The 26242-nt window shown below is 35.5% G+C and overlaps 5 protein-coding genes and 1 long non-coding RNA gene across 12 annotated transcripts; 3 read left to right on the forward strand and 3 right to left on the reverse strand.

The window, feature by feature from the left end:
* Positions 1-1943: 1943 nt before the first annotated feature.
* Positions 1944-6072, forward strand: LOC114380565 (transcription termination factor MTERF2, chloroplastic-like). 3 transcript variants are annotated; one of them, XR_003659765.1, is made up of 7 exons: positions 1944-2781; positions 3121-3529; positions 3737-3952; positions 4189-4296; positions 4727-5001; positions 5127-5654; positions 5768-6072. XR_003659765.1 is itself a non-coding variant. In XM_028339679.1 (6 exons), the coding sequence occupies exons 1-6, from the start codon at positions 2129-2131 to the stop codon at positions 5338-5340; spliced, it is 1875 nt and encodes a 624-aa protein (XP_028195480.1). In that variant the 5' UTR covers positions 1944-2128; the 3' UTR covers positions 5341-5740. The 3 variants fall into 3 exon arrangements, 1 of the variants encoding a protein (XP_028195480.1); XR_003659764.1 differs by having other exon boundaries at positions 5792-6072; XM_028339679.1 differs by lacking the exon at positions 5768-6072 and having other exon boundaries at positions 5127-5740.
* Positions 6073-6636: 564 nt separating this feature from the next.
* LOC114380566 (phenylalanine--tRNA ligase alpha subunit, cytoplasmic-like) lies at positions 6637-12316 on the reverse strand. The gene is made up of 17 exons (XM_028339680.1): positions 11995-12316; positions 11797-11889; positions 11600-11656; positions 10939-10994; positions 10733-10825; positions 10518-10608; positions 9862-9899; positions 9722-9760; positions 8747-8823; positions 8579-8663; positions 8379-8475; positions 8026-8122; positions 7691-7762; positions 7464-7530; positions 7251-7376; positions 7013-7067; positions 6637-6891 (listed from the first exon to the last, which is right to left on the reverse strand). The coding sequence occupies exons 1-17, from the start codon at positions 12262-12264 to the stop codon at positions 6838-6840; spliced, it is 1467 nt and encodes a 488-aa protein (XP_028195481.1). The 5' UTR covers positions 12265-12316; the 3' UTR covers positions 6637-6837.
* A 108-nt stretch (positions 12317-12424) lies between these two features.
* On the forward strand, positions 12425-15162 carry LOC114380567. 2 transcript variants are annotated; one of them, XM_028339683.1, is made up of 3 exons: positions 12425-12592; positions 12693-12811; positions 14803-15162. In XM_028339683.1, exons 1-3 carry the CDS (start codon positions 12465-12467, stop codon positions 14820-14822), a joined length of 267 nt encoding a protein of 88 aa, XP_028195484.1. In that variant the 5' UTR covers positions 12425-12464; the 3' UTR covers positions 14823-15162. The 2 variants fall into 2 exon arrangements, with proteins under 2 accessions (XP_028195484.1, XP_028195483.1); XM_028339682.1 differs by lacking the exon at positions 14803-15162 and adding an exon at positions 14012-14503 and having other exon boundaries at positions 12427-12592.
* A 1449-nt stretch (positions 15163-16611) lies between these two features.
* LOC114380069 lies at positions 16612-17319 on the reverse strand. Its single transcript, XR_003659648.1, has 2 exons — positions 17071-17319; positions 16612-16975 (listed from the first exon to the last, which is right to left on the reverse strand). It is a non-coding gene; the product is annotated as an uncharacterized LOC114380069 (long non-coding RNA).
* Positions 17320-17403: 84 nt separating this feature from the next.
* LOC114380068 (uncharacterized protein At1g01500-like) lies at positions 17404-21259 on the forward strand. Of its 4 annotated transcripts, none has more exons than XM_028338980.1 (3): positions 17404-18492; positions 19354-20217; positions 20789-21259. In XM_028338980.1, exons 2-3 carry the CDS (start codon positions 19519-19521, stop codon positions 21014-21016), a joined length of 927 nt encoding a protein of 308 aa, XP_028194781.1. In that variant the 5' UTR covers positions 17404-18492; positions 19354-19518; the 3' UTR covers positions 21017-21259. The 4 variants fall into 4 exon arrangements, with proteins under 4 accessions (XP_028194781.1, XP_028194782.1, XP_028194784.1 ...); XM_028338981.1 differs by having other exon boundaries at positions 17404-18410; XM_028338983.1 differs by lacking the exon at positions 17404-18492 and adding an exon at positions 18551-18968 and having other exon boundaries at positions 20789-21257.
* A 1155-nt stretch (positions 21260-22414) lies between these two features.
* On the reverse strand, positions 22415-24392 carry LOC114380064 (BTB/POZ domain-containing protein At3g50780-like). Its single transcript, XM_028338975.1, has one exon. It carries the CDS (start codon positions 24177-24179, stop codon positions 22722-22724), a length of 1458 nt encoding a protein of 485 aa, XP_028194776.1. The 5' UTR covers positions 24180-24392; the 3' UTR covers positions 22415-22721.
* Between the last annotated feature and the right edge of the window lie 1850 nt (positions 24393-26242).

Consider the following 26242-nt stretch of genomic DNA (forward strand, 5'->3'; position numbering starts at 1 on the left):
TGAGTTTATCTTTTGAAATGTTTTGTAACTTGTTCTTGGTGGAGATGACCTGCAATATTTAATTAAATAATTAAAACAAGTTCGAACCGGTTAATACTTAATTTCAGTATGTTTTATTTCATGTTTAGAATTTAAAATTGTTAAAGAATTTTCCAAGAAGAAGATTATAATAAGATTAAGGAAGACTGCTAGGCACAAACTGATATTGATGCACCTGGTTTGAGGTAAACAAAGTTTATCACAAATTAATTGATTAAAACAATAATAAGTCAACCCATCCTTCTCTGCCTCTGCAGGCTACACACAGATCTCAAATCACATTGAAGGGAAACAACTATGATAAGTTGGTAGCAATGATAAGAGATGCCCAGGATAATTTTGTGAGGCATAATCAATTATGTTTCCTTCCCTTCCCTTAATAGACTTCCAACCACACCTCACCATGATCATCCACTAAAACACCATCATTGTATACAAGACAAATACATGACTAAACTTAAGATTGATATGATTGAAAGTACTTTCAGTCACCAAAAATATCATTCACGTAACAGATCGCAAGTAGTGAGAAAAGGCTTAATTGTCATTGCTGTATCAATTTATTGATGACAGATTGATATGATTGAGCCACCCTCCCAAAAACTTATGCCATTGATCAAAGCAAGGTTTTTTATATGACAATGTTAACAGGTCTTCTTAAGATATTTGTTAGGAAATTAAAATAGAGAAGATTTTTATTAAGATGTATAAGATTATATTGTTTATGATTTTTTTTTTACGTTGTATCTATAATAAATATATATATTTTTCTTTTAACTTGATAACCAATGATCTAAAAGTACTAATTAATAAAATTCCTTTCTTTAGACGTGATTCTCAACCTATAACATCTTAACCTTAAAACAAGGTTTTCTTTATTTAATTCTTTATTTAAGTCATTAGGTATGAATGACCTTAACATGTATCCTGGGGACTTTTTGGACATATCACAATTTATGGATTGATTCACAGGTGGCGTTTCTTTATTTCTTCAACACCCAATAAAATGCTCTCAAAATCCCACACAATCACAAGGTTAAAGATGAAATTTGCAAGAGGGTACTAAGTGAATAATCTCGACCTACTATAAAGAGTCAAGACATAGAACACATTACAAATCCTTGCCGAAAATTAAACACGATTTTCTACTTAACGCGATTAGAGACAAAGTCCTTTTTCATCACCGTCGAAATAAATTAAATGAGAGGCTACAACATAAATATTAAGGACAAGATGTTTACTGGAATGTTTATAAAATAAGAATCTCTATGTATCATTCATTCAAAGAAAAAGATAGCAGAATTAGAGAAAGGCGTGGTTGTTATTTCAAAGTTCAAAGTCTATATTTTCTAAAACTTTTCAGAATAGCATAGCAATCAGCGAATAACGCCTAGACAAATTTTCCGTGGATGTGTTCTATAGTCGTATACTACATAGATATAGATTGAGTAATAATAAGTGTTAATAGGAGGAATGTGAGTAATATTCTCTTACACTAGTCTTTCTTATTATGGGTTAAAATTTATTAAAAATTATAAATTTTAATAAGTTTTATCTTTTATTTAATATAAATTAAGAGAAAAAAACCATAAGAAACAAAATCTATAAAAAACAGTAATTTTAAATAATCATAAAAAGAAAGCTTAGAAAAAATTTGTCAACAGATAATACCTTTATCATTTCTCATGTTAATCCTATTTTGGGTGGAAAAAAAGAACGATAAAAAAATAAGAGAGAAAAATTATAAATGCGTTAAGTAATAATGCAAAAGAAAAGAAAAAAAGTGAAAATCATATAGACGAAAAAATCGGTCTGAGTCTGAGTTCTCTATTTTAGACTTGGATATTTTGCGCCTCATTGTAATATACTAATATCCAAACAAAAGGACAAGTGAACTTATCCAACAACAACAGCAACAAAAAAAAAAAAGCGCGAGTGCGTGTTCTTCGTTTACTTGTGCTTCTAACGAAACCTCGAAAGTGAACTGAAGAGTGGCAACTGTTAACTCTTATCCGTTGCCGATTCCCACCACCATCTTCAAATTGAGTCTTGCGCTGGATCAAGCGAATAAGAGAAGAAGAAAAAATAGATGTTTTTTTCATGTAAAACATACAATCTCTACCTTCCCTGCTCCTCTGTTCCCCTGCGCAATTCAACATCATGCACCATTTTCAATTGTCAAAACCCAAACGAGCATCACTCCATTCTCCGCAAACACAATTCCAAATCCACAGCATATCTCCTTCACCACCTCTCCCACAAGGATGGGGCACCCAACCCCATTCCCATTCCCAAACCCAGCGAGCTTCAAGACCCAATGCCCCACGAAGAAAAAGTCAAGGTTTTGGAGCTTTCCCTCGTCAGAAAAAGGACCCCTCAGTTCCCTGGCTCCATCTACGCTCAATCTCCCAGTGACTCCGATGTGGGTTCTTCTCTGCCCCCTCTCCGCACTCTGTTTCAATCAAGTGATGATAAAGACGACGACGAGGAGGAGAAGGAGATGATAATGCGCGCTCTCGATATTCGGAGGAAGGTCACTGAAGAGGTTTTCAAAGAAGCCATGCGAAAGGGAAAGTTTGGAATCACTTACACTACCAATTTGGTTGGCAGGTTATCCGGTTTCATTGATTACATCATGATTGAAGCTGCTAACTTGAAGAGATTGCCCGAATATTCAAACTCCACCTTCAATTTGCGCGCCAAAATTGTCATTGATGACTCTAAAGTTGTGCCACTTATTAGGTATGGACTGAGGTTGCTATGGTTGTTGCTATTTCAAGTTGTTGGTAAGCTGTTTGTTCTTTTGTTCGTGTGAAACCAAATGTCATGATCCAGGTTTCATATTGTGGTTGCTGTTGTAGTTTTGTCGTGATCCTTGTTGTTGGGGGGAAATTGTGGATAAATGTGACCAATGTGGTTGCAATTGCAGTCACAGTTGCTCCATAAACCTTGATGCTGTGGCTCAAATCGTGGCCACAGACCATTTTTTATAACCTTGGGAATGATCATCCCCATTGGTTGTTTATTAATGTGTTGTCTGTGTGGAATTTCAATTTTAAATTCTTGTGTTTGATTCTCTAGATGGTTGAAGCACAATGCACTATCATATCCCCGGATAGCGAAGCTTATTTTGATGTCAAGTGGAAAACTTGAGGCTGTCAGGAGTTTTGTCGAGTGGTTGAAATCGGTACATGTGAAAGGAGAGTTTCTCGGTGTTGTAATGGTGAATGCTGGGGAAAATATTTTCCAGCGCAGCCATGTGGAGCTGGATGAGATTGTTCTGTATTTGGAGTCCAATGGAGTCAGGAGGGATTGGATGGGTTATGTCATTAGTCGTTGTCCTCAGTTATTGTCTTATAGCTTAGATGAAGTGAAGAATCGTGCACAGTTCTACCATGATATGGGCTTAAATGAGAAAGATTTTGGCACAATGGTTTTTGATTTTCCTAAAGTTCTTGGTTACTATTCGCTGGAAGAAATGAATGCAAAGGTACACTAGATTTTAACATAATGTACAGTAATAAAGTCATCCTTCAATATATCCTCATTGTCTTCTCTCATACTCTACTAGTTTATTCAGTTTTAGTATTATCAAAATCAAAACATTTAAAGTCCTAAAGATTTTTTTGATGTGCATGTTGATGATTGTTTGATATATAGATATACATAAAGTCTGATGCTGCTGTTGTAATTTCAGGTTAATTACTTAAAAGAATTTGGGCTTCAAACTAAGGATGTTGGCAGATTGCTTGCTTTTAGACCACAATTGATGGCATGCAGCATTGAAGAACAATGGAAGCCTCTTGTTAAGTATCTGTATTATTATGGGATCACTCAAGATGGTATGAGGAGAATGCTTACCATTAAACCAATGGTCTTTTGTGCTGACTTGCAGATGACTATTGTGCCAAAGGTATGCAAACACTGTTTTTATTTGTTTCTTTTATCGGTTGAGTGATGCTTGTGTTAAGGTGGCAGCTGGTACAATTTAGTAGTGGTACTTGTACTTCATACAGGGGTTTCATTTTGTTATCATTATTTCATTCCTCCAGCTCATGAGATCTAGAAGTGTAGTAGATTCAGAAATAAAAGTTCCAATGATTTCTGTATTGTTTCCTGAGGATAATGCTGACAATTTTTATTGTGAAGGTACGGTTTTTTGAGGATATAGGGGTGCGCAATGATGCGATTGGCAACATGCTTGTGAAGTTTCCTCCTCTACTCACTTACAGTCTGAACAAGAAGATTAGACCAGTGGTTTGACCTTTTCTTATGCAACTATGGAAAATTGCCACCATAAAGTTATTTTTCCAATGCCTTACTGGTGCCATGATAGTCCTTTTGGTTAATAATTGAAAAAGAGAGAAAAAAAAAATGAGTCTTCATATTATTTTCAGGAACACCAGATAAAATTATTGGGGCATTAAATCAATTTGAATGTAATCTTGTGCAGTGATAAAATTGTATTTATCAGTAACCAACCTCATACCTTCATACACTTCAAACCACATCTAGAAAGCATGAGTCATAAACGGGAATTTGTGCATCAAGTGCCTACTAAGTTGTCCTTCATGTAGAATTAATTGCTGCATAGACATATTAATTAAAATAATTATATGTCAATAAACTGGCTCATCTAGAGGCATCAATTGACTCTTTTGCTGAAATTTGAATATTTGTATTATAGGTCATATTCTTGATGACCAAAGCTGGAGTCAGTGAGAAAGATATCGCCAAGGTTGTAGCTCTTGGACCTGAGCTGTTGGGATGCAATATAGCACATAAGCTTGATCTAAATGTAAAATATTTTTTGTCTCTTGGCATACGTCTTCGGCAATTGGGTGAGATGATTGCTGATTTTCCAATGCTGCTCAGATACAATCCAGATGTCCTTCGTCCCAAATATGTTTATTTGCGAAAAACAATGGTCCGGCCTTTGCAAGATCTCATTGAGTTTCCAAGGTATCCCTAATATATTTATGACCATAGATAAGATTATTTGCAAAAACCTTGCTTTATTCTTTATGTCTTTTTATCCCATTGCTTGGCTGTCTCTAATTATTATCCATGCCCCTTGCCATTAACAGGTTTTTCAGCTATTCTCTTGAGGGTCGAATTATCCCAAGACATAAGGTTCTAGTGGAGAATCAGATTAATATTAAGCTAAGATACATGTTGACTAGCACTGACGAAGAATTCAACAAAATGGTCAAGGGCATAATTAGAAAGCGCCTCAGATTTGAATCTGCTGTCACAAATGAGGATACTACGTTAATACTGGAGACTACACCCCAGGCATAAAAAAAATGGTTGCTTTGTGAGAAAATGATTGTCATATAATCATAATTGTTCTTCACAAAGATGGAGGTGCTAAATGACTTAATAGAAGCTGGTATAGGGCAGAAACACCTTAATGAGTTAGTGGAGGAAAAGGAGTTCCCATGTCTTGATAAACACACAAAAAAAGCCTGCAATTTGGCTTGCACTGCCTCCCATGTAAAGATAAAATTGCTGCAGAGTGAACCAATGACACTACCACTGGAATCTGGACCATGTCGGAGTTGTGGAGACCTGACCTGTGTACTCTTTGCAATTATTCTCTAGGATGGTTTGAGGTATATGCTCATGCACACTGTTAATGTAAATGTACATGTTACATTTATTGTGATAAATTTTTGTTACATGCCTGCTTTGTTCTTCATTTGATCTTTTTTACCTGATTTTTTAGACTTTGGGTTTATTTCCGTAACAGGAGCAAGGGAACCATTGATTGCTAGTGCAACTGAATAATCTGTCTGACCTTTCTAATCACGGTAATCTGATATGCTTGTGTTTCAAAATTCTAGATTTGGGTTCTCCTTACCGGCAGAACGTTAAATTTGATCCTTCTTCAGAAGGTCAAATATATGAAACCCATATAAATCTAGGTCCGGTATTTCTGTAACCACCGACTTTGTAGCAAGCTCTTTGTTGACACAATTTTCATCACGCTTATATGAAAAACAGTGATTCATGTATAAAATTATTTACAGATGATCATGATCCCAACGTTGCAAGGCATCACAAATTTATGCTGACCTTTTTTTTATAGGCATGCTGACCTTTAATAAGATAGTTTGTAAAAATATCCTTCAGATCTTAATTTTGATCCATAGATAATTATTTTTTGTCGGTTAGTTAAGTTATTTTACTAATCATGGATGTGTTTATGTAGTAACTAATATGAAAACGACATGTTCCTCATTTTCCCTTGCAAAAGACGTGTTATTAATAAATACCCAGTTAAGCACTTGATCCACTGCCCCTGCCAGTGACATCTAAGGCTGCCAATAAATTATTTAATAGTTAAGTATATTGAGGAATGCTCAAGAACTGCTCCTGCGTGAGGTTTTTTGCACTATTGTCGTTATCATGATAATCCTTGTTACATCATTAGGCCAACTTTTGAGGCTCTTGTGTAGCCCTTGTTAGATCATGCCCGTCCATATGAAACTTGCCCACTTCTGGGAATAAATGTAGCCTAGAAATAGAATCAACCAGAAAGCAGACGCATAAAAATAGATTGTCTTACCATAAAATTCTCCAAACCACGAGAAATTGAAATTTGGTAACTTTCCTTCCCATTAATATTTTGTTCAAAACATAATAAAAATAACAAGGGCATAACTTTATCTGTCGTATCAAAATTCTACATATAGAAATTGAACTAATAATCTACAGCTAGTGTTTAATCTTAGAGACAAAAATAAATTATAATTTATAAATGAAAAGAAATACAAGAGACAAACATGAATCATTTCAGTCAATTCCAAGTCGACATATTGGATTCTTCTTTATAAGCCCAAGATCCACCTGCGAAAAACAAGAAAAATACCACTTAGGATAATATCACTAGTATGCTTTAAAAACATAAAAAAGGACCCATCAATATAAATGACCAAAATAACCAGTTATGATTATCCCCGAAAAATACCTTGTGTCCAAAGAGATCTCTAATGTTATCTATCCCGTATAGTATCATCGTTGGCCTGTTTCCAGATAAATTAAGAAGTTAAAATCAATTTCCAGTGACGCCATATATATGTTGCATCACAAACCCCCTATATATTTTCATTAGACTTGTACAACAAAATTATAATAAGAATTTAAATTTCACAAATGAATTCATTTTATTCTCAGTTACGATTAAAGTGTTCTGAATTTTTTCAAACCTTTCAAGGGAAAGGCCCCATGCAATAACTTGGACATCTTCAGGAAGTCCCATCGGCTGCAACATTTCGGGTCTGAACATGCCAGAATTTCCTACCTCTACCCATTTTTTAAAGCCTTCATGATAACTGTTAAAAGTATTTTATTAATATGACATAATCTCAGGATATAATCAACATAAGGACAAGGCAAATAATCATTATAGAAAGACACACCTAAAAATCTCCATGCTAGGTTCAGTGTATGGATTGTAAGCTGGTTTGAACTTCAGCTTGGTCATGCCTGAACTCAGTAACGAAATCACTTCTTTTAGTTAAAATCAATAAAAAGATTAATCATACTACTAAAGCCTGTCCTTAATACACTTGGCTGTGGATTTATTCCATGAAGTCTCCAACTTACATTCAACATTTAAATCTTTTTCAGTACAAGAGAACATTACCTAAGCGTGAGAAGAAATCATGTAGGACTCCTATTAAGTCACAGAGAGTGAGTCCTAGATCGCATACAAGGCCTGAATTCAAATATGAAAATGTGACAATCACAAAATTCCAGAAAATTTATTGATAAATTTTAGTGTGAAGAATAAACATCTGGCAGGTCAAACCACAACAGAAGCTGAATAACCGTATGTAGTCTATTGCAGTAATTCCCCCCACCCCTTATTTAATATGATTTGAAATAGGACCATCAAAGGTGAACTGTTTTCATTTGCAAGATGAACAATTTGAAAAGGATTAAAATCACAGGGCCATTAACTTGTTAGCTCTCACATACCTTCTATTTGGTGGAACTCAGCAAGATGTGTACGATCAACTGCTTCATTTCTGAATACACGATCTATAGAGAAATATTTTTTGGGGGCAAATGGTTTCTGCATAGACATTCAAATGCACGGGAAAATAAAGAATGATGTAAGCTATAATTCAGAGCTAGAACTTGGAAAGCATAATCGCATATTGTCTGTGTCATAACTTGGTCAAGCTGAAATAAATAAATATACATTATATAGATATTTCAATCCAAAATCATCAGGAAGAATAAGAATATTAGGAGGCTTAAGAGGCACTAAACACCATGTAATAGTAAGCAACCACAAGAACATGATAACAGCAAATTCAGACAGATACCTGTGCTAATTGGTAAAGCATCCTGGAGGAAACAGCAGTTGTATGGGTTCGCAGAAGGTTTTTATTTGCTTCCTCTCTCTTCCAGTCATATGCATACCTACCAAGAAAGAAATTGTAAGGTTTTTTCAGAAAACATTTTGGAAATAATCCATCCATCGATAGTAATTGCTAAAAAGTGTTGAGTTTGCTCAAGATCATACCCTCTAGACCCATAACCACCAGATTCATGAACTTGCCTCACTCTCTGAACATAATCTTCTGGCAAAATCTTTGTTGTTGAAGGAGCTGCAGATATATGTGTCACATGTTCTCAGAATAGAAACAGAATACAAAATTAGCACGATGAAAACAATTAAGGTTTTACTAACTTTCCAAAAAGAATGTATCATGTGAATCACGGGCTGGGTGTTGTTGGGGCTGGAACAAGGCATCAAAGTTCCAGAAGCTGCCAATTAAAACATTCAGATGTAAATTTAAGGCGAGAGCAGACATATAACCTGTTGGATTCAATATCACCTAAATAGTAAATAGGACATATAAGCAAGAATCAAGGGATCATGCAGACTAATAATATGATTTGAGATCTGGAAAATATATATTTTTTAAATGTCACTTCATTTGTGATGTTGTAATGCATTGTTCAGAATTTAGAACAGTTTCTTTTCAACGTCTGAAGCCACTACAGAAAGAAACTTTCCAAGAGGATTTCTCTATCATAACAAGAAAACAGTTCCATTAGTTACTTCAATATCATTCAAAGGCCCGATGAAACAATCAAAGTTATATTTTTCTCTCTTTTTTGAAAGGGGAAAACTTTGGTTTCTGGATTTAAATCTTAAGGGCTACAATATCCAAAGTCACCCACCTACACAAATTAAAACATTTTGTTTCACCTGCTTGCTTGAAAGCATCAGTGAAGACCAGAGCTTTTGTTTAGTTGAAAAGGGAGATGCAGAGAAAATTATCATTGGCAGTCTTCTTTCAACTATTATTATTCTATAAATTATTAAGTTTATTGTTATTTATACATTCCAAGTATGTTTCTTGAAAAAAATATTCCACATGTCATTTAACATCTTTGAGAGGACAGCAACACAACAGAACCTATCTAAATCTCAATCAGAGACACTAGGAAGCCATTGATATGGAAACTCACAAGGCAAAAATAAGATCAAGTTCCTTACATCATTGCCATCAACTTCAATTAAAAGATGATACATGGATATTTATTTAAAATTTTGCAACACAAAGATTATTGGGAAGAACATCCACATGTGAATACGGAGAACTTGATGACAAAGATACAAGGAACTTGATCTAAGTTTTGTCCAAACAATTATTACCTGCTCTCAACAAAATTATTTGTTGGCATCTCCTCAAATCTGCAGCACCAGAAATTAGCAAAAAAATGTTAAACTTGAAATATGAAACGAATATTTACCACAAAGACATCATCCTTCCAATTAACAAAGATAAGACTCACCCCATGCAGAGGAAAATCTGTTTCAGCTGAGCACGTACCTGAAAGTAGAGAAATTTCAGAAGTATTAAACACATGATGTATTGTTTTTTTCTCTTTTGAGGGATAGAAGCATCATTACTAATAACAAAAGTCTCATTCCATTAGGTAAGGTCAGCTAAATTGATCAAACATTGTCGTCGTGCTCTATAAAAAATAAAATTGGAATGACACAAATAAATTGTCAGTCTACATCATACAGATTTGACAAAATTTTATGTTGCCAGATAACAGCCAAGCCCAATCTTCCTTATTTTTTGGGCTAGGGATCAGCAATGTAAAGTGTGGCAATGAAGCACGTCATAGGTAGAGATTTTTTCTTTTGAATAAAAGCTACATCTTAAAATCATAATGCACAAAGGTACACAAAAAGTACTATTAAACAAACACAAAGATAAATAAACAATTATATGCTTTAATTAACATAAATAGGGGGTGTTGTAAAAGCTCTCCATGTAAAACTGCAAACTTAAACATGTAAAAGCACACTTTGTTCTTATAGTATAAAATTTTAACATTTGTTTAATCTTTTTTTTATTCTGAATATTTGTTTAATCTAAAAATCGAATGCTATTACTGTTACAATGGAGTTGGGGAAAATAAAAGGTATATCTCCTTGCCTTCAGCAATGGATGAAGACTGCCACCCTCAAGAGGTTGACCTTTAGCACTATAATTGTACTCCTTGAACTCAAGTTCCTTCCACTCACCACTGACAAAAAAAAATAAAGTCAGTCCATAAGATATGCAAATCCACAAAAAGTATTGTGCGCAAAGTAGACACTTGAAAACAGAGGTTATAATCCCCTTCACATTCAGTTTATGCAAAAAAATACCTCTGAAAATTATCACGAGTCAGATCAGTGACAACCTTCTTTCTTTTGGGCGCATAATTAGGACCTCTTTTCAATGAGTAACCCTTCCACGTCCTAAATCACAAGATACCAAGAAGAATTTCAATAATGAAAGAATAGTAAAAAGTCAATAACAGCACATTCAGTATATCTGAAAAACTAACACAACCAAGATAAATTATTATTACTGTGGAACAATGAGCTTTCTCACTTTGAGTGCTTTGATCTCGTCTGAACCAATGTTCTGCATTTACAAAATTTCTAATGAGACATGAAAATTTCATAGGGAAAACTGCTAAAGAAAACGATAAACAACCCATAAAAAATTAGAAAGGAGGAACTAAAAAGGTCAACAATAATAGCCCCTCCAAACAAATAAAGGACGGTTTTCACCTTCACATCATTCAGAGTAGAGTCCAGGTACACCTCATAACTAAAGTGATCTCAAATCAAATCCCCCCTTCCCACTTCCTGTAACAGTCTCATACGTTGAGTTGAGTCTGATGCTCTATATAAAACCTTGCTATTTTTCCAAAAGTATTATTTCAAACTCAAGTTCTACCTTGTGTGCAAATAGCCAAAACACTCCATTTAAAAAGTGGATGATACCAACTAACGAGACTACCCTGCTGTCTACCCAATGAATAATTTTACATAGCTTGGTATATCTCAACAATTCGCCTCCTCAATTATCATAAAAGTTCCTACTGTTCCTAAATGAATAGAACATAAGTGAAAACCCCCTCCCTGCCCAAGAAAGAAAAAAAAAACTCGGTTTTTCTTCAAATTGCTTCCTCTCAATGTACCTAAGAAGTTTACTGACAAAATTATTCATATTAGTATACATACCAGCCCCTGTTGTATCTGAAGAAGAAGATCTTTGACCTTATCATCCACATGTTGGACCTGCAGCAAGAAACAAGCTCGTTAAAAATACTCCGTAAATCATGAAGTCATCATTCCCATCTCAAAGTACAGAGTCCATTTCCATTACACACAAAATGCCACCTCAACCAAAGTACTAAAAATCTAAAACCAACATGTACCTTTCTAGACATCAGCTGTTTCCCCATATCCACCCATTTGTTCTTCGCAGCCTGAGCACAACCTATCTTAAAGACAGAAGGATCCAGCTTTTTCTACAACCACAAAAAGAAAAACGATCAAATTTATAATTTGTTAATAACACAACACGAATAAGTTGTAAAGAAGGGTGCGTGTAACAGTTAACACATGTAAACAACCTGAAGCTCTTCCTTAGAGATACCCTCTTGAGGAACGGCCAAAAAAAGTTGAACTTCAGGGGATCCTACAGTAGCATACGTTTTCCCTTCATCAGTGAGTACCCATGTTTCTCTCTTAATATCTTGCGCATCAACGTATCTGAAACCGTGCAAGCTCTTAATCACATTCACGATCTCGTTGTGGTCAATGCCGCATTCAGCTGCGAATTCACCCGAGTCTCTAATCTCATCGTTCTTCTCTAGGTATCCCAGAATTGCTTCTTCCGCCATTGCTTCGCCGCACAGCACAGTAGAAGACACAGCGTTTAGAAACAACTTCGGAATAAGATAGATACTAGATAGGTTCGCTAATATTGGGCCACATAACTTGGGTTGGGCCGGCCCAATAACAAAAGAAGAGTTAGTTAGTGAGTTTTGTAGTGTAGGGTTTTAGTACTACCAAGTTTAGCGAGAGCGGGGGTTCAAGCATAATGGCTTCCGCGGTGAGGTTGGCTTCAAGGTCCTTCTTCGCTAATCGTTCTAGAAGCTTCGTCAAGAGCTCAACGACGCCGTTTGTCTTCTCTTCGTCTTCCGCATCACGCATCTCTCGTGCTTCGAGGTACAATGTGCTTCAGCTTCTCTAATTTGAACTACTCTTATCAATCTGCAACTCTGCATTGCGTTTTTGGGTTTAAGTCTGCGGATTTCGTGTTTGATAGGGTTCTGTCGGTTGTGATAAGCGTTGAGTCGTTGATGCCTCTTCACAGTGCTATTGCTAATGCTAGGCTCACCTCCAATATCGCCTTCGATTCCACCTGCTGGAGCTCGCTTTCTCGAGGTACCGCTTCTCCCGTTATTTTACTTGTAATTGTGTCACTAATGATAGAATGTGTGTTGAGTTATCTGTTTTGCGCAATACTCGTAATTAACAATGATCTTTTGGATGATAATTATGCTCTAGAATATACACACGCATGCTTGCGTAATTGCTGTTTTTCTTTTAAGTAGATATTTAAAATTGATTTAATACGCGAAGGACAGGTTCATAATGTGATAAGAATTTATGAAAGAGAATTTTGTTGAAAGTAATAATTGTAATTCTGAAAAATAAATGAATATGTCAGGGAAAAAGAAATTAACTCTCATTGCATGGAATTTGGAATCACCACTCCCACCATTTTTGCAGGCTATGGTGATTCCTAGTTTGTAGGGAATAAGTTTTTGCTAACAAACATGAGATTACACATTCTACGGAATTGCTGTTCTGCGTATTAAACCTATAATAAGAGCAAGTCTGGTGTGGGAAATCAAATCAAAGTTTGCAGAAAGGTTATGAAATCTGAGTTTGAATTAAATGTCCATTTATATTGTAGTATTTGATTCTGTCAGGGATGGAAATGCTGTCCCTTTGTTTTTTGTATTTGCCTATTTGGTACACAGGAATGGGGTACACATGAAATGGAATCATGATTATGAATTATTCATTTGTTTATTAAATGGAAGGAGAACTGTCATATTTTTAATGAGACTTCTTTTGTACATCACTGGATTTGTGAAAAGATTTAGGCCTTTGGTAACTGGCATCTATTTGTTGTTACTCTTGACAGATATCTATTTGGTGCATTTGGTAATTTGCAAATGTTTTTATGAAGTAAAGAATAAGAATTATAGGCATTCGGTCTAAATGTTCAGACCCCAAATGAGATGTTCTTCCCAATTTCCAACACCATGTGTGAGATTCTGTGAAATTTAAGATTGCTATGTTTGTATGAAAATAAGAATAATTCAAAGCATTTAGGATAGCACTAGCAATAAGGACTAAAGGAGGTCTTGGCTATAGGAATAACTTAAGCTCCCATTATTGGATGACATTATAAATGTAGGGATACAAGATTCTGTGTTAATTTACATATTGGTGTAAAAATAAGCACATACCAAATTCCTCCTAATTGTAGTATCACACTATCAGATGAGTGCCCAGTGTGGTAATTACCTTCTTTATGCACATCCTGATAACTTCTTTTACTTTGTTGTATAGGACTTAAAAAAACATTGTGACAGGCCTGCTGGATCCATTCAAGATGAAAGAAAAAATTAAAAAGAAAGAATCATAACTTTTCTTTTGTCTCGCCCTAGGATGGGAAAAGATCATCAAACATTTAAATTGTGGTCAGTTGTACTCTGATTCCCTCCAACTGCAGACTTGTATAATTGGATTTCCTCATTGCCTGAAAATAGATGACCAACATGCTCCCAATTGCTCTTTCTCAAAATCTTCTTGAATGGATTAACAATAAGATGTCAGCTTCCTTAAGGATGTTAAAATGATGTTTCGGGTATATCTGTTAGCGATCAAAGAGTGTATTTACTCCCTATTTTTCGTTGGGTCCTTGTTAAAGCGTCATATTCTGTCCGCTTTCCCCTCTCTTTATGTATGGTACGTTAATGGTATAATGGCATTGTATTCAACCATCGATTTAGCCCACAATGGGAAGTGAAAGTAATTTGAGAACGGAAAATTGTCATGTAATTGGTCTCGGACTGCTAATATTTAATTATAATATATCGTTATCTTATTGTTATAATACTAAATTTAAATTTCAAAAGTCGAAGATGTCTACTTGTGCCATGGTTTGTGCTTTCAAGTTTTTCACTGAGGACATAATGGATTATGGTCATTTTTCCCTCGATTTACATATTTCCAATGTTGAAATTTCTTTCTTCGTCATGTCTATGGGGAGGAAAATAAAAATTCCTTGAAACTTATTTCCTGGATTTTTTACTCCCTCCTGCTGATTGTAATCCATATTTTTCCTTGATGTGTCCTAGACTTTGCAGTTCCTCGGTGACAGAGTCAAAGACTAAAGGATACCATCATATCAAATACTAGTTGGGTTGCATTAGAGTTAATGTTGGTTCACATCTTACTCCTGGTCTATTTCCTTTATGGCATACCTTGGAGCATCATCACAGTCCAGTCTGAAAAATAATACTATTCTTTTAATAATGTAAACCTCCTATATATTTTCACAAGATTGTGTTATAAGGTTAAGGTTCTAAAATTTGATGAATTATCTTTAGCCTTCCTTTTGAATTATGATTCAGAAAAGTGCCCACCAATCCCATTGGTCCAGAAATCATTATCTGTAACATTTTTAAAATATGATATTTGACACTATTTTTTTATAATATATATCGCCGGGTTAAGCCTCCTGATAGACTTTATATGAGTAATGCGTCCCCCATCCCACTTTTTTCACCTTCAGTTTTTCGGTCCAGGATAAGGGATGGGGGAGGTGGTATTTTACAGATTGTAGTGTCGACCTTTGCCCACATGCATATGTCTCCCAAATTCTTACTCGTAAGGTACTGAGTGGGGGTTACCAAAGATTTTTTTGATCATTTCGTTTTTTGGTTTTCCAGCTAGGTGAGAGACCAAGAACATGTTTGAATTTTTGTCTGGGGTGTTCTAAAGTCAGTTTGGGTAGCAAATTCAGTTTTTGTGTTGGTTATGTTATTTTGAAACCAAGTTTACATGAAAGCAAGACTAAGGTTCCTTTCGTAAGCTGAATTTGTAAAATGAAAATTACTCCAAAATTAAGTTTGCTTACTGTTATGGTAAGGACTCGGGACCAAAGTAAGGACAAATTTTGAATAAATACCTTTCGACAGAAGTTTTGAAGTTGATGAAAAAGGAGGATAAATCTTTTAGTTTAAATTAAGAGTTGTATGATGTTTATAGTGAATACTTATATTTTTATTAATCCTGCATTCTATATCTTTTATTTTAAAAATATCAAATTAGTAAATATTTTATTAGAAGTGAAAGATTTGTCCTTCCAACTTTGAACTTTCTACGAAGGGAATAGTGGAGAAAATAAATTCAAGAGGAGGATTAGGGTGGTATTTAATTTAAGTGTTTATTTTCTGTTTTTATTTTTTGAAAATAATTTTTATTTTTTAAATTTTTAAGATTTAAAAAGATGTATCGAGGAGAAAGTATTCTATGGTGTCATCAAGTTTCTACTTCTTCAAGAAAAGATCGAAAATAGTGATTTGTTGTTTTCAGTTTTTGGTTTGATTTTGAAAATATTTTTAGATTTTCTAAATTTTAAATAAATATATTTTCACTTTTATATTATTTTTTAAAAATAAAAAAAACACTCAAATAATTATCTAGAATTGGCATCCGTTACTGCCACTGCTAATTTACGTAACTTGGAGTCAAACACGCCCTCTTCTGTTGGTTAAAGTTTAACTCATGTATTAGTAGTTTTTGGCATTGGATGACGGAAATTGTTTTCATAAGAAACTCCAAATTAATTAGTTATTAATTTAATTCGTATGCACTGTGACACTCATTGACACATTTATTCATTTTTATCACTTTAATGAGAAGATAAGATAATAATACTCCAAAACATTGCTAAAATTATTATATACTTGCTAGATATCAATTAAACTCTTATTTATTGACGTTTTAAATTTTAATATAATATAATTAATTTTTTGTGTGTTTTGTTTGACAAATGATTTAATTTGATTTACTTTTAGCTATTAGTATGATTGAGTTTTTTTTTTTTACAAGAGAAAATCAGTTGCTTTCCATTAATATGATAGAGTGAATACAATTAGGAATATCATAGAAATAATTATTGATAGGATTCTTTAATGACGTCCTGGTTAATGCATGCGCAGCAAAATTAGCCCGACAATAAGCAAATTGAATATAAAAAGATGGATTAGAAATAAGCACATGTCCTATGCTATCTACCAAAACTCCAAATTCAGTAGTGCTATTATTTCGGCTTTTGACTTGATTTACTAAGCCTTTGCAATCACTCTCAAAAATCACTACCGAGAATGGTAATTGTTCCACCCACTTCATAGCTTTAAACATGGCTAAAGTCTCTTTTTCTTGTACCTCCATTACAACATCAATCCACCCTGTACAAAATTGCCTTCTCCATCTCGAAGCACACAACCAAAACCTGATTTGCCACTATCATTAAAGAATGCAACATCAGTATTGCATTTCAACTTGCCTTGAGGTGGTTTCTGCCAATCTAAATCAGTAGGGGAACTAGGCAATTGTACCTGGTATTTTCTGCACTGAAGCTCTTCAAACACTTAAACACCATCTCTGAAAACGATTCTACATTATTCAGCAATGGCTCAATCCAAGACCATAATCCAATCTTTTCCCACATAACAATACTATTATGACAAGTAATGAAATAATGAAAAGAATTCTCCAATTCAATGCTATAGAAAAGGCAAATTGCTGGACAATGAATACCTCTCGTTTGGAGTTGAATCCGTGTAGGGAGACATTCTCTGCATACGCGCCAGATAAGAGAGTCTTGACCTTATGAGGAACTTCCAACTCATATATCATTCCAGTCCCCAGGTACTTGATTCTACTGAATGTTCCCAAAATGATTCATGAGTACCATCTTTGATTAAATCCCGGGAACTCCAAATGCTACGCCAGACAAGGCTTGGACCATGACCAAGATTGGAGTCCAAGAAATCCCCCAAGGAATAATGTTTACAATTTTGCTAAATTAGCGGTCAAAACTATTAACATTTTATTAATATGAATTGGGGCTCATGTTATCCATTTGTTGATGCAACATATTTTCATAAAAGGCTGGATTAATTTAACCTTAAACTACTTTATTTTAAAGTGTTGTCAAAAGATTATTTGAATCTTTCTCAAATCTCTAAGATATTTTTGTACTCCTCTTAATATATTTTTTTAAAATTTATTAAAAATTATAAAATCACAAGAAAGAATTATAAAATAACATGAGAGACTCAATTTTTTTTTTTGTAAATTTCGATAATTTTCAACTAATAAAAAAATGTTTAAAAAAGGATATTAAAGAGTGTCTTAGTATTTCTGTTGTTTCAATGGTTGTTTGTCAATATATTGATTTCATATTTACTTTGAAAAATCTCCATTGAACACCTGTCTGTAATTTAGCGTACTTGGACGGGCTTCGACCTCTTTAATGAAAATTAAAAATTAAAAAATAATAAAAGAAGTGTATGTGTGTGTGCTTGTAATTCTAACTTGGCAAGGAATCCATCCATTCCAATCCATCATCTCCCTACAACGAAGACAGGGAGGGAATGAACGAACCTAAGAACAGATCTCACTTTATGTCCTTTTCAATTCACATACACAGACCAACCCCTAAATCTCCATAACACATTCATTCTCTCTTTCTCTCTAACTCTCTGGATAAGATCTTCAGATACAGAGGGACCCCACTTCCTCCATTAAAATAATAACAATATCCATAACTTCTCAATACCAAAACTCAGAAGAACCCATATGATCTGGGTTGTTCCTGTGACGAAGACGAATCCTCGTTTCTTTTGAGGACTATGCTTTGGTCTGATCCTCCTCCCCTCGGCGCCGATTCTGGGTGTGAGCCAAAAAGCTTTCTTTTTTTCGCTCCATTACGAATTCGTTTGTTTTTCTTTTCGGCAAAGTAGAAGATATTTGTGGTGAGTGCGGTGTGGTGGTTGGGTTGGGTTGGGCGTTAAATAAATAATGCTTTTCCGGTTTCGGTCATGTGTTCGCATCAATGCATGGTTCCTGCTAGTGATGCTTTTGTCCTGTTCCTCTGTCTTTTTTTGGCGGCTATCTTGTCTTAATCTCTACATAGCAGATTCTTTCATTAGCTTTGCGTTTTTTTTTCTCTCCGGTGATTAGTTCTGTTGCTCGATCCATTTGTTTCACTGCATGTGTGTGGTTAGACACTTAAACTTCTTGTTTTTCTGCGGCAAATTGGTGGATTGTCTTCGATATGGTGTAATTTACTGTTCAATAAAAAAACAAAAAAACAGGGTATCAATCGGATTACAGAAAGAGACACTGTTTTCTGCAGATTTAGCCACCGATTTTTTTGATATATTCGAGGACTTTCTAGATTTATCTCCTTCACTCCCTCTTATCCTCTTTTTGTCTCTTCTTTCTTCAGGTTCGGACCTTTATTATTATTATTATTATTATTATTATTATTATTATTCGTTTCTTCGGTTCATCTATTATCTTTTGGTTTCCTGAATCCATTTCTTTCTACGGTTATCTTATCTTATTGGCTACCATCTTCCCTATCTTCCTCAACTGGGTTCTGCGTATTGTTTTAAGTTTAGGCTTGTTTCATTTTAGTATTTGATTGCTAATTTTATATTTCTGTATTCATTTGTTTATTTATTTATTTATTACTTTGTTTCATTCACGATTCTAGATGAGCTCTAAGGTTAGTGAGGGGGTTATTTCCTTTATGTTAGATTTAATCCCCTTCCCCTTTGTCATGCTAATGTATAAATGGTTGTTGCCTTTTTTGTCCTCCATATGTCCAGATTTTCTTCTGTGAATTTGAACTGAATTGAATTCGCTTGGTTGCTGCTGGCTTCTGTGCTTCCTGTTTAACTTATTTCCAGTGGATTATTGTTGGCACAAGTTATTGGTCTAATTGAAATGAAAGAATTTGAGTGAAGAGGAGAATTAGACTGTCTGATCTGGCTATGGAGAATTCTTATAAGGCTAATGGAAATGGACCAACTGAGAATGGATACTCTGTTGCAAGGCATTCTTATCAACCCTCCTTGAAGGGGTCATTACCTTGGCTGGACATAAGGGTGTTTTATGTAAGAGTGTGCAAGTGTGAGCTTGATGATTCCACTCCTGGATTTCTTACACTGAATCATGTTCCTTTGAATCCTGACACTCTTCTTGAAATTAATGGTGTTCGTACTAGTATATATTCTGATGGGATGTCAACCCTTCTCAAGAGAGACAGGGTAGATAGAAAATCAGAAGAAGTGACATTTGTAAGCACTGACAGCATAAGGATGAGTGGTAGTGTCAAGTTCGAGGTGTTTGATAAAGATGTTCTGCTGCTTTCTGGTGCTTTAGAATTGTGTAATACCAATGGTGTTGTTGGGGAATCAAGTTATAATGGACAAAGGTGGAGTATGAACTGCGAGTCATATATAATTCCAGGCACCAGCTTCTTTAAGGGGAAACAATTGCTGTTGCCAGACTCAAGTCTCCCAACAATTGAGGTCTACATTGCGGGCTCCTTCTTGAGTACTCCAATTATCTTGACAAAAACCTTGCAGCTTTCTCAGAAAAAGCATGCAAAGAAGGGGGTGTTGGATGCAATTCCAGAGCATGAGGCCGGTGAAAATGGGAAAGATACTTCTTCAACCCTTTCTTTGCAGGTAATTAGTGCTTGTTCAGTAATGTTTTTGGTGTGCTTCTTATATTGTCCTCTTTTGCCATGTCAGTTCATCGGCCGAGTTAACTCCATGCCTGTTTTTGCGATGTCTGACTTTGCTTTTACTGCCTCAATGCACCTTGCAATTGAGTCATTTGAAACTTGAGATTGTTTAACAGATATTAACATTTGTGTCTGATGGATATCGGGGCCTCTGAGATTAGCAGATGGGACATACATAATATAACTATGATACAAATACAACTGAATAACCTTTGATCTGTGTCCGATGTTTTACTTTCCTTCTTAAAATTATTTTGTTCAGTTATGTATTGTTTTTTATGCATAGCTAGCTGTCAAGAAAAGGATACCATTAATGTCCATTTCTTCATTTAAGTTTGGTCCCCCCTTGACCACATCCAATTAGCTAACAGCAATACATACCGAGTGTTGAAATTTCTCCCCAGACAAGATGTGGAAAATTGATAGCCAAACCAAGTGGAATTTGAAAAATATCCACTGTTTTTCACAAATTATAGATCATCCTTCTTAATATTAACATGCCAATCCTGCAGGCCCCAGATTACCTTTACGACAAACATGAAGATGAAGATTATAACAGCGTCTACCCAGGAACAGCATATGCTGATGGAGAAGATGGAGAACTCTCATGGTTCAATGCTGGTGTTAGGGTCGGTGTTGGTATTGGACTTAGTGTTTGTCTTGGCATTGGCATTGGTGTTGGCTTGCTTGTTAAAACCTACCAAGGCACCACTAGCCACTTTAGAAGACGGCTGTTCTGATTGGTGCTTCTATTTAAGCTTAAAATACTCTGCTTTTTGTCCATCTCCCTCTTAATCCAAAGACAGCTAACCTTATTTTTTGTCCATCTCCCTCTTGATCCATAGACAACAGGTTAAATATCTTGTCCAACTGAGTGGAGGTTTTTTTTTTGGCTTACTTTCTGTATGTAATATAGTTTATTTTTAGTGCAATTCTATGCGAGTTATGATATTAAGTAAAGCAGCAAGAAGTTTTCAATTATTTGCCCTGCTTATTTGAACCGGTGATAACATGATTTAACTTGGGGGGGGGGGGCAGTTTTGATTTTCCTATTGAATATTAATCGTAATAATCCTCCTTCAACAAAGTAATAAGAAACTAGTTCCAAAATGTGTCTATGGTCTTAAAAAAAACTGTATTTTCCTTTATGACAATTGTGTTTCATATTCATTTATTGGTTGAATGGAATAAGTACAAGAGGAGTTGACTGGTCTGCCTACTTCATGGAATTGTGACTTTTTCCTTCTTCCCGGGCCAAATTAGTAGGTACCTTACAATTTAAGCATGTTTGGATAGGCCTCAAAATCATGATAGGCCATGGTTAACTTTAAAACCTCCAAACTTATCATTTTATTGATAGACCATGGTTAACTTTATAACCTCCAAACATATCATTTTATTGACAATTTCTTCGAGCATTTCAACAAAAAAAAAAAAAAAAAAAATCCTCATCCACTTAGCTTTGTGTATCTGAATTATACTTTTGTCTTCGAGACTTTTTTTTTTTTTCCGAATGAACTCATGTTATTAAAATTTTCATTCTGTTTTGTTGAGCTATAAAATTAATGGAGGAGTACTAAAAAAATGCAGGACTAAACATTATATAACATTGAATCAAGTATTATATTTTCTCTATTTTTTTCTTTAATTTAAGCTTCTAGGTCAAATATTACTTGTGAATCAACTACCTTTAATACTTTCGGATGCTTTTTTAAAAAAAAAAATTGTTGGTGAAGGAAAGGCTACGCCCAAAACAAAACAACACTAAAATCCTATAAGAAAATAATAAAGTATCTGCCATTAAGGCACTGAATAAAATCAAGAGGAAACTTAAATATCCTAAACTGGCAGAGTGAGCTGAGATGCTTTGCGAAATAGTCCGCAATTTATAAGCTTTATAAGGACATGCATCCAGTCAACCCACCGCTGCCAATTCCCTTATGAATATCCTGAATCATAAATAAGTTCTTCAAACAATAGTTTAAGTTATGACTGAAGTTTCATATACGCAAAGGCAAATAATAATAATAGTAATTGAGCTAAGTTTTTTGGAAAGTAGTTCAAATTTAAAATAAAAAATATTAAAACCATATTAAATTCGTAAATTTGAAACATTGTAATTGTACTTCAAGTGACGATTTTTTTTTTTTTTTTGCAGCAGGTCAAATCAAGGCTGGTATCTTTATTTTGAGCCAAAATTTCTTAAGCAGCGTTTCACCCGCAAATCATGCAACGGCGAACCAAAACTTCAGAACTGAAAATCTTGCATTCCAAGGAACCCATTAGCCATTGGCCTCAAGACAAGAACTACGTATTTTGGCTGGTTTGGTCCCTACAAGACAAGACATTTAGTTTCGATTTATATGTACAAAGTTAAACTTTCTGAACATAGTATTTACATATGAACAATATTTGACAACACGCGAACCAAACAGAACAGACATGTCATTGATCAAAGAGAGAATATGGTTTGAGGGGTCGGGCCGCACGGCGGAACCAGGTGTTGAATGCAGTGACCAAATGAGGACAATCTTCAACATTTCGGGTTGAAAAGCTGAGGCAGCGCTGCAGCAATTCTTGAGCATCTGACATGGGCAATGTGGAGATGATTCGCAAGAAGGTTTGTTCCAGTTCCAGATGCAATGATTTGTTGCTGGGTGAAACATTATCTTTGCATACAAGCAGTACCGGGAGCCAATCTTGTACGAGCTTCCTTCTGACCTGTCTAGAGGCGAGAATGGTGCCAGCAGAGACAGCATTGGCGAGCCTACATGTACACCTGAGAATAACAGCAGGAAGGCCAGGCACAATGTTCCTCCATGCATCATCACCAAACGCCCTCTGCAAATCAGCAGTGAAGCCAGCTTGCTCGCTCCATTCCCTGACGGCCACATCGGCAACCCTAAGCTCGATCATCCTCTCCACCAGCCACAGAAGATGCTTCCCATTTGTTGATGCCTTATGCAGATTCAGCCTCTGAATAGCCTCCGTCTCGTTCTGATCCCCTCTGAACACTGGACTCGAATAATCCTCCAACGACTCCTTCACCGTCTTCAAGCTCTTCCTGAACGCCTTCTCCAACACTCTCTTCGCCGTCTCCCTCGAAGACAGATCCCGAAGAATCTTCCCTACGAAAGCCTTCACGAACGCAGTGTTGCCGTAACTGTTCATCGCCGAGGAAATCAATCCTTGCAGCATCGCTTCGCATGAGTCCTCTCCCGAAGGCCAAACCCTAGCCACCAGCTCCTTCGACTCTTTCTCGCTAAGGAAGGGGATTAATCTCACTACTCGCTTCTCTTCCTCCTCCGTCCACGGCACCGCCTCGAGGAAATCCACGCACCAGCGCACGCACTCCTCGAAGAGGAGTTCCAGTGCCACCGGTAACAGATCCAGCGCCTTCGACGCGCTGTCCACCGCGGCGGCGAAGTCGTTCGTGTAGAGAAGCTCCAGGACGATGAGATGCAACTGGATCGAGCCGGCGGCGGGAGCCACGCCGAGGTTGAGGCGGAAGAGATCGCGGTTGGAGGAGGATGAGTGCTCCGGCGAGTGGACGTGGCCGATCCACCGGTCGGAGAGGAGGGCGGAGAAGTATTTGGAGCGGCGGAGGACGTCGGAATGGAGGTAGACGTGGAGGTCGGAGTTGGAAACGGAGTCGGCGGTGGCGGAATAGAGCGGAGAGGAAGCGTCGATGAAGAGGCGGAGGACGACGTCGGCAGTGGCGGCGTCGTTATAATGGAGAGCGTCTTCCGCCGCGGGGGAGGGACGGTCGTCGGGCATGGGAGAGGAAGGTCGAGGGTTATGGGAGATTTCGGTTAGGGTTACGTCGGAGAGGGAAGAGATGGTGGCGAGTGTGGAGGAGGAACGGCAGGCTGCGGTGGTGCGTTGCCGCTTCTTGGGAAACATTGGAATGAAATAGTATATTTTAATTTTTGGGGTAAATTGGAAGGGAACGGATCATGATGATGCTCCAGACTGGGGACGGAGGGAAAGACAAGCGTTTCTTTCTTCAACTAGTCTAGATTTTTCTTTCCGTTTTTTTAAGAATCATTATCTTTCTCTCTTCTTTTTATAACAACACAAACACAATTACATAATAATATTTTTCTAGTTGAATTAAGCACTCAATAAGTATCCGTTGCATTTGATTTAACTGACTAACAGTTTACTTCATAAAAAAAAACTAATAAGAATTTGGTCTAGTTTAAATGTTATTAATGAAAAATAAATATATTAAGCAGGATTCGAATTAATTAAACTCTGAAATTATATATTATTTTCCAAATCCCGATTGGTATCATATTAAGGCACTTTGATTGTCCGCGTCATACTAAGATTAAGTTTATCTGTTAAAAAATGTGTAAGAATGTTTGTATTTTAATTTAATATGTTTGTGTGTGTAATATTAAATTTAAAGTATGATATCATCCACAAAATTCAAAAGCAAAAGCAACCTTGTCAGATATAGGTAAATGCATGTTAGTACTTAATTGGGTGGAAATATGTAGAAAAATTGTACCCTTTTGTTTATCAGCGGGGAGACACGGTGACTCATCATGAGCAATGAAATGCGACTCTAAGATAAAAAGTTTAATTTTAAGGAGTGAGTTGAGATAAGGTTGAAGTTAATGAAGATGAAATGGACCTATCTACTGAATTATTTTATTTTAATCATCAGAAAAATCTTATCCAAAACCCAGCACTGGACGGTTCTTTTTAGAGCACTAAGAAATAAACAAATGGAACAATCACGTGCTGCCACGTCTAAAACTAGAAAACGATAGCCTAGATAGTGGGTCCCTTGTTCGTTCTCGACTTCTGTTTTGATCAAGCTAATTCCTGCTTCAACCAAAATGTCTTTAAATTTTAAAACCAACACATTATGCAAGCGTCCACACTAACATGCTAAATGAATAGCATAGTGTTGGAATTTTCTATTCTTTTTATTTTCAGATTTTTTTTTTCTGTTGTGGTTTTTTATGGGAAGTGAATTTTTATATATAATTCATTTTTCTCTCATATTTAATCCTTATTTTTATAAAATTAAGCAACAAATAAGAACTTTCATTCTAATTGTTTAGATTCTAATTCTCGTTTTTATTGTGGTGAGCTCTCTAATGGACAGAATTTTATAAATAGAAGAAGTTGTTTTTAATTTTATATCACCAAAAGTCTGTTCTTTTCTACATAGTAATAACAAAGTTGAGTTGATGTCAGGTTCAAATTTGAGTTGCAATGACAGGAGGAGATACACATTTTGTTCTATTTAGCTCTCCGTTTAATCTAAATGTGTTGTTTAATTGTTTGGCATGTTTAGATCACTATATATGTGAATCACATTTGGTATTAAGGCCAGGTTTTTTTGTCTCGTGTTTTCAGATTTGAATTTGGGCTTTATATTTGAGTTTGTTTTAATTCATATTAAGACTTAGAATGATATTGAAATCGATTTTCTTATTTATCTGTAATTTAAAACGATAATTTAGACTTCATAAATGGTTGGAAGCCATCAAATTTCCATTCGGGTCCGTCTCAAGGTTGAAGACAATGTAAACGGCCTTTGGTTTCGTTTGATGCTACTGACGCGGGCTATTAACACAATCACATTTTGGAATCAGCTGTTGAATTTTAGTGCGGGCCATGTGGCTAATGTTTTTAATAATATTGCAAACATATTCTACATAATTCTCGTGAAGGAGGCCCGTGTTAGCTTCGGCTAGCCCACGTTGCTTTTCAAACAATTTGAAGGTTTAATAATTGTTTGTATAAAAAAAACTTATACATTGCCTAGCCATATACATGTATTGCTATTAACGTTTTATGTGAAATACCTTAATGTCTTTAATTAATAATTAATAATATCATTATTTAATGTTGCTTATAATTAATTTATTTATATACTATATTCATTTAGTTGAGTTATGTGTTTAAATTATTTATTTATTTAGTTTAATTGTATTTTTTTTGTT

This window comes from Glycine soja, chromosome 12 (assembly GCF_004193775.1).
Source record: "Glycine soja cultivar W05 chromosome 12, ASM419377v2, whole genome shotgun sequence".
Taxonomy (NCBI): Eukaryota; Viridiplantae; Streptophyta; class Magnoliopsida; order Fabales; family Fabaceae; genus Glycine; species Glycine soja.

Bases quoted from the DNA above. Each gene is read 5' to 3' on its own strand.
- LOC114380566 (XM_028339680.1), bottom strand. From the start codon at position 12,264: ATGGCGGAAGAAGCAATTCTGGGATACCTAGAGAAGAACGATGAGATT. The intron at 8,476-8,578 runs GTATGATCTTGA...CTTTCTTGGTAG, and splicing joins GGTGGTTATGGGTCTAGAGG to GTATGCATATGACTGGAAGA. The intron at 7,068-7,250 runs GTTTGAAAAAAT...ATCTGGAAACAG, and splicing joins TGGGGCCTTTCCCTTGAAAG to GCCAACGATGATACTATACG.
- LOC114380565 (XM_028339679.1), top strand. From the start codon at position 2,129: ATGTTTTTTTCATGTAAAACATACAATCTCTACCTTCCCTGCTCCTCT. The intron at 2,782-3,120 runs GTATGGACTGAG...TTGATTCTCTAG, and splicing joins AAAGTTGTGCCACTTATTAG to ATGGTTGAAGCACAATGCAC. The intron at 3,530-3,736 runs GTACACTAGATT...TTGTAATTTCAG, and splicing joins TGGAAGAAATGAATGCAAAG to GTTAATTACTTAAAAGAATT.
- LOC114380068 (XM_028338980.1), top strand. From the start codon at position 19,519: ATGGAGAATTCTTATAAGGCTAATGGAAATGGACCAACTGAGAATGGA. The intron at 20,218-20,788 runs GTAATTAGTGCT...CCAATCCTGCAG, and splicing joins CTTCAACCCTTTCTTTGCAG to GCCCCAGATTACCTTTACGA.
- LOC114380567 (XM_028339683.1), top strand. From the start codon at position 12,465: ATGGCTTCCGCGGTGAGGTTGGCTTCAAGGTCCTTCTTCGCTAATCGT. The intron at 12,593-12,692 runs GTACAATGTGCT...CGTGTTTGATAG, and splicing joins CGCATCTCTCGTGCTTCGAG to GGTTCTGTCGGTTGTGATAA. The intron at 12,812-14,802 runs GTACCGCTTCTC...GATGTGTCCTAG, and splicing joins CTGGAGCTCGCTTTCTCGAG to ACTTTGCAGTTCCTCGGTGA.
- LOC114380064 (XM_028338975.1), bottom strand. From the start codon at position 24,179: ATGTTTCCCAAGAAGCGGCAACGCACCACCGCAGCCTGCCGTTCCTCC.